The following is a 7,350-nucleotide window of genomic DNA, read 5'->3' on the forward strand; positions in this document are numbered from 1 at the left end:
GGCCGCCAACCCCGGATTGCCATGTGGGCACTGTCCATAGGTCCACGCATATGCAAGCAGCTGACAATCATTGCGTGATAATAGGATGAGTCAGGCCTTAGCCATAATAGGAGTTGATTATCACAGAGAGCACTCTCTTTCAGGATCGCAGAGGGCAGAAGCCAGCACCACGTGCGGCTCCACGCAGCTCTCTACACAGGAGATAGTTTTTAATGACACTGTTCCTTATTGTTTGACCTTTACATTCTTTCTGCCTCTTTTCTGGGATATCTGCTGAGTCTCAAAGAGGGTTATGACCAATATTCATTACCAATGTTCAGTCTAACCCTGAGCATTAAATAATCACTTACTCTTGGTACCTCTGCTTGTTAGGAGTCTCATCACTCACAGCACCTACTGTAAAAGAGCTTCTCTGACAAAAGATCCCAGCATAGCTACCCATATTTCAATATAATTAACTCTTGAGTATCAGTGAATTATAAAGTTTAATCCTAAGGAAGGAAAGCTTATTTTATTTAGTAAATAAAACTTTCAAGATTTCTTGGAAATTTTTAAATCTGACATAACTCATATTAATTCAGTTGATATTAATTTTATACATAGATGAATATGTAGCTTTTCTACAAATCAATAACACACATTAAAAAATCAGGAAAATAATTATGTTTGTAATTGTAGAAATGGAAGCTAAAGCTAACAATGAATATATGAAAGTATACAGAAAAAATATAATAGAAAGTACAACATGCTTATAAACAAATTGAAAATATATGTAAAAATGAAAGACCTTCCATGCTCATAGATATATTTTGAAAATAGCCATTATGTAAAAATGATTCATCTCCATCAAGTTTCCATTGACACTTACTAAAACAAAGAAAAAATGTCTAAAAATTATGTAGAAGAAAAGAATCCTTAATAAAATCTTGAGGAGCTGGGAAAAGCAATGTTGGAGGCATAAGCATAGCCCACTGAAAATTATGAACATAGAGTTATGAAAACAGCATAATGATATTGGAGCAACTGGGAGAAAACTATGAACTGGCCTTGACCTATGAATGGGACAGAGTGTAGACTGTTTTTCCAATGAAGTGTCTTTCTAGAAAAATTGTACAAACATGGCAATTCAGTATACTTGAAAGCAAAGACATGAAAGGAATTACCTGTCATTTCCCCATCATCTCAGTGGGAAATATAAAAGCCTAGGAGGAATATTCTTGGCTCTTTTCAGGTGACCAGAGTTGACAAGAGATAACACCTGGTGTATCTTTTCACTGTTCTTTCATTTGCTTCATCTTACTGTGAATGACACCTTAAAGTATACTTTCTTTCATATAAAAAATGAGATCTTTGTATACGCTGCTCAAACACACAGAGTACCTGGTTTTACCACATAGATCCTTTTAACATGCCTTTCTACATACAAAGATTTTTCGCTTGGATAGGGTGGATTAACACAATGTATAATCAAAAAATCCAGAAAAAATAATGATGGAAAGAAAATAGAGATTAAACACAAAGTTACATATTTCATCCACTGCAATTCCCCAAAGCTTTTAAAAATAATTACTTCATATTGTTGGTGGTGCTGTTTTCATGTGTGGCTTTGACTATTTCAAAAGATAGCAAGACAAAACAATCAACTGTATCCAGATTCACAAAAGAATATGGGACAGAAACTTAACAATTATATATTGTCGAAGAACATATTTGTACTCTTAAAAAAATGAGATACAAAAATAACACATGAGCTACCAATAAAGGACCTTCTGAAAAGAGAAGGCACTTCTCCAAAGAGATACAAGCACTGTATAACAACATAAAAAAATGTTTCACACCCTATATGTTGGAAATGTAATCTCAAATCTCTACTAAGGACCAGTCTCAGCATGGCATAGTGACTGTTATCAAGAAATAAAACATCAAATGTTTGGTAAAAAAGGGAAATAGATACTACTATATACATGGCTAATTAGAATTGGAATGTCAATTAGTCCAATTATGTTATGAACAGATATGTAGTTTACATATTAAAAATAAAGACAATCAGCAAATGATCACTGTACTGTTACGGCATATGCACATAAGACTACATATATTATACAGTGGAGATCCTGATACTCCTACGTGCTAAACAGAGAGTGAAAGGTGGAAATAATTTCAGCTTCTAACTAGAAATGAGAGAATAAATAAAATCTGGTATATGTCACGTTTACTTCTCAGAGATTGGATGGACCAAAGCATATTGCTTGTCACAAAATGAATACAATTGGGGAATATTCACATTGTGATTACAACATCAAATACTACCTTTTTCTACAATATGTAGAATTTAGAAAGAATGAAATATGAAGCAAGGGAACTATGATCAAGGAGAGAGATGACCACTAAGTGGGAGGAGGCAGGACAGGAGAGGGAATTAGGAAGCACCAATATGATCAAAGTCCATTATACACCTGTGTTAAAACTATTCATAAAACGTTAGTGTGTACAATAAATATATGCTTATGTAATTAAATGAAACTAAGTAAAAATGGAAAGAACAGTAAAAGAAAAGAAAATTGTTCAGAAATAAAGAAGAAAGAAAGGGAGACAGTAAAGGTAAATAAATGTATGAGAGAGAAAGAGAGAGAATAAAAATACAAAAAGGAAAGTTTTAGTGTTCCAATGTCAGAATTGATGTGCATTATTATTTAATTTAAACATCTGAACAGTTTTGAGTTACTGCTGTAATACCACACTGGTACAATTATGCATGGGCATTTCTTCACTTTCTCACTGCTGAAATGATTGTAAGAACAAAATGAGTGATACTGGTGAAATAGTTGACATATGACAGAAAAATTCAGCTTTCCAAAGTAGATAAAATATACTTAATTGATTATTGTCATATACAAATGTAAATCATGCAATTATTTAGCAGTTGAGTCAATTTAATATGCACACTACATAAAATATGTGCACATAGATTTAATTTGGTGCATCAGAAAGAATAGAGTGATCATGATCATGCTTTTTCTAATGTAATTTGTTCTTGCACTTTAGTTCTGAAACTGTGCCAAGGAATCTTGCTTGGAAATTGGCCCCTGTAGATGACCACATGTTGGGTGATGTTCATTTTTATTGCATATGTAGAACCTGGATTCATAACGCAAGAAGGCAAGGCAGCCACTCACCTATTTATACCACAACAATTTCCGAGCTTTATTTGGGCCATACTTTACCAAGAAAATTTTCATTTCACAGAGAACTGCATACAATATCTAGGGTGTTAAATTTATCTACACAATACAAATAATAAATTCAGAGAAAATATTGGAACAAATACGTAAAGGAAAAAAATTGATTTAGTACAGATGATTTCCAATCCTTATGTAAATTTTCTATGTTATTTTGAAAAAAGAAGAACAGGTAAGTATTTTTAAGCATAGAATCTTATAAGATGTCTTTATTTGGTTGCTCATTCCTCACTAATTTTGGTTCACAATAAGTATCTTTAAAAGCAGAATGGATTAGATGAGTTAAAGTGAAACAGAAGCTCAAAAAAATTTGTGTACACGTATCATTTGTTAATTTTATAAGAAGCAGGAATTAATATCGATAAAGATGTGTAGTTGTTGGAATGAGATTCTATAATAAACAAATATTCCTATTAGAAGTGAATTTATTTGTAATCAGATTTAATTGACATTATTAAAAATTAAGGAATTAATCATGTATAAGGTTTTATTTACATCTTTCTTTACTATTTATGCAATATTTAAACTGGGCTTAATTACTCACACAATAAAAATTAGGGAAACAGATTCATAAGTATAATTTGGTCTCAAAATCTATTTATATACATAGACAGAACTGTATTAAATTCTCTTCATTTATTTAAAATTCTTGCATTATTTCTCTAATATAAAAGAAAAAGATAAGTAGTAGTTTATAGAGGCTAATATTTGTTGTAGCCTAAATGAATTATTTCATGACAATACCAGTTCCACCAACATTGTGAAATGTGCTAACCAATATGAGCACATAAACAAGTGATGCTTTATGTATCTGTCTATTTGGGCAATTAAATTTTATACAACCTCAAACTGTAAAATACTATTGTTTGAGATAAAAAGCAATTAGAATAAAAGACTTTCAAATGCATATACACAACATATTTTAAATCATTTAGGTTAAGTATTGTGTTTAATTTCTGCAGATTTTAGAACCATTGATTATGAATGCCTGGAACCACACAAATGAGTCTAACTTCATGCTTATGGGATTGACAGACTCCAAGGAGATCCAGCTAGTCCTCTCTGTCCTCTTTCTCTTTATATACATGGCCACTGTGCTGGGGAACACAAGCATGATGCTAATCATTCATCTAGATGTCCAGCTTCACACTCCGATGTATTTCTTCCTCACCCACTTGTCATTCCTTGACCTCATTTACTCAACTGTCATCACACCTAAAACCTTAGAGAACCTGCTGATTTCCAGAAAGAGCATTTCTTTCATGGGCTGCTTCATTCAATTATACTTTTTTGGCCTCTTGGCAGTTACTGAATGTTTTATACTCTCCTCAATGGCCTATGACCGCTATGTAGCCATCTGCAATCCCCTACACTATCCAGTTATTATGTCCACAAGGCGCTGCTATGCTCTAATCACTGTATCCTACATGATTGGAGCTACGGATGCTTCTGTCACTGTCTTTCACATAAGCACACTGAATTTCTGCAAATCTAAAGTAATTCATCATTTCTTTTGTGATGCATTCCCAATTTTAGCCCTGTCCTGCAGTGATACCCATGATGCCGAAGTCACCATATTCATTCTAGCTGGTTTTACTGTAGTGCTGTCCCTTATCCCTCTATCCTCATCCTATGTGTCCATTCTCTCTACAATTTTGAAGATAAATTCTTCTTCAGGTAAGCACAAAGCCTTTTCCACTTGTGCCTCTCATCTCCTGGGAGTCACTGTCTTCTATGGAACTATGATCTTTACTTATATGAAGCCAAGCAAGTCCTACTCCCTGGGAAAGGACCAAGTAGCTTCTGTGTTTTACACCATTGTGATCCCCATGCTGAACCCACTCATTTATAGTCTCAGGAACAAAGAAGTGAAAAGTGCTGTCCTTAGGCTTGTGAAAAAAGGAGAGGACTCACAGAATTTTAAATAACAATGTTGCTAGATATTTAAACACATCTCTTTTCTTACTGATCACATCACTTGTTTGTTTGCTTTTGTTTTGGAGGCAGTGTGGCCTTGGCTGTCCTGGAACTCACTGTGTAGAACAGGATGGCCTCAAAGTCACAAAGATCCTCCAGTCTCTGCCTTTCAAGGGCCGGGATTAAAGGTGTGATCCACCACTACTAGGCTATTGATCACTTCTTTACCTACCATCTCTGCATACATCTATCAGATTTTTTTAATCCTCTATTAGTGTGAGCTTCCCTTCCCCAATCAAAGTTTGGGCATTTCTCAGAATGGAACTTTAAACGTCTGTGTCATTACTGAAAAATCAAGACATATGTATGAAACTCGATTTTTAAATATTTGAGATTATCAGGATATATAGCACATAATTTGAGAAAATATACTTGAGTTTTTAAAGCTTATATAGTAGTTAATATATTATTAAATGTCTGATATCTGATTTTGGGAACATAACACTGACACATTAACATTTTCAAAAGTCTTCTCTTTGTAATATGGAAGATTTTATTATTGGTCTTATCACTAGTAAGTGAGTGAAATTTTAATCCTCATTTTCCTCAGTTGCATAAAATAATAATAACATCTTGACAATGAGATAACCAAATGGATATAAATTCCTGCTTATTATAATTCAAAAACTTGGCTAAATTTCATTTGGAGTTGGTTTGAAGAATATTTACAGATGTTTAACCACTTATCTGTTAATCACAATTATTCAGATAGCTGGAAATGAAATTAAAGTCTAAAATTTAGACTTGTATTAAATAATTTTAGTAAAATTATATGATAAGGAAGTTGTAATTGTAAATGTAATATTGGTTACAATATGGAAAATCTTTAAGGTTGTTAAGGAAAAGATGCACTGTAATAATTATCAACACATATTTCTTCATTCCTATCAGTCAATATCTTGATTGTATTTTTGTATCATGTAACATAAAAAATGCATGTCATTTCCACTACATTTTTGTAACTTTCTTCATTCACTTAAAAGTCACATATTTGACCATCTTTGTAAATTTAAGTTTTGCACTGAACATATTCTCAGTATGTGGCCAAGATCTTGCTTCTTTTCTTACATTGCTTTAGAGCTCTTACCCTACACACACATCAAGTCGGAATTCTGGGTGCAGAGATAACCCCTGTGTGTGTGCAAAGGCTAAACTTTAAAAAGTCAGATCATCTGCAATAATGCAAGAATATTTTCTTTATACTGTTTCACTAACTTTTATTAATTTACATTCATTAAATGTTTAAAAAATCTTTCAATTAAAGGATTGACAGAGCTCTCATTGTATTATAGAAAAGAAATAGTCTAAAACATAATATTGAAAATAAATATTATTTTTTGTAAGTTACAAATATTTTCAGATAGAGTATCAAATTTATTTTCAGAATTAAATGTATACATTTTATTATTTCTGTTTAATGTGTATTTTATTTAACTGTTTTCAAAAATGTAGTGCCACTCTCATTGTATTTACCTTCATTAAAGAATGTTGATGCCTCTTCTCTCTCATTAGTTAACAAACATTGAGAAGTTATTCTGAACAATTATGGCTTTATTATTCATATTATATATTGTGGAGACTAGTTGTCATTAGTAACATGGTATTATCATCTAATTCTGGTGGGCAATCAAGAGAAGTAGAAGAACCTATACTGGTTTTGAAGCGTCTGGGTCTTCTATAACCTATGACTCTTGGGTAAGTATCCCACACCTGACACTAATAACTCTTATCTTTTAGAAACTTTATGCAGACTTGGAAAATCTCTTCCTTCTAATTCATTTATTTACATATTTATTGATATATGGGGAGCTATAATTAAGTAATGGGAATGGGTAAAAGTGTTGTGGGCTGAAAGCAACAACTGACAAGAGGAAAAGTGGATGTGTTTACCAGGATCTATGTTGACTAATAGAAATGGAGGCAGAGAAGAGAATCTACTTCAGATAGTTTAATAAAATGCTAGGAATAAGACTTCACAAGTTGTGAAGTGTGGAAGAGAATCTGAATGCAGTCTATTTGCCCATGTTGGTCAGCAGGTTACCAAGCAGTATCTAAAGGAGTTGGCGGGAGAGACAAAATGATGGTATTGTAGAGGAAGGCTATAGAGATAGACCTGCCCCGTGAAATTTTATGA

General features: G+C 32.9%; 1 protein-coding gene across 1 annotated transcript; it reads left to right on the forward strand.

The window, feature by feature from the left end:
* The first annotated feature begins 4,219 nt into the window (after nucleotides 1-4,219).
* On the forward strand, nucleotides 4,220-5,167 carry LOC102001578 (olfactory receptor 8H1-like). The gene has a single exon (XM_026787488.1). The coding sequence runs from the start codon at nucleotides 4,220-4,222 to the stop codon at nucleotides 5,165-5,167; it is 948 nt and encodes a 315-aa protein (XP_026643289.1).
* Nucleotides 5,168-7,350: the final 2,183 nt, after the last annotated feature.

The sequence above is a fragment of the Microtus ochrogaster genome, linkage group LG9 (assembly GCF_000317375.1).
Source record: "Microtus ochrogaster isolate Prairie Vole_2 linkage group LG9, MicOch1.0, whole genome shotgun sequence".
Lineage (NCBI taxonomy): Eukaryota > Metazoa > Chordata > Mammalia > Rodentia > Cricetidae > Microtus > Microtus ochrogaster.

Excerpts from the sequence above, each read along its gene's own strand:
- LOC102001578 (XM_026787488.1), top strand. The coding sequence starts at position 4,220 with ATGAATGCCTGGAACCACACAAATGAGTCTAACTTCATGCTTATGGGA.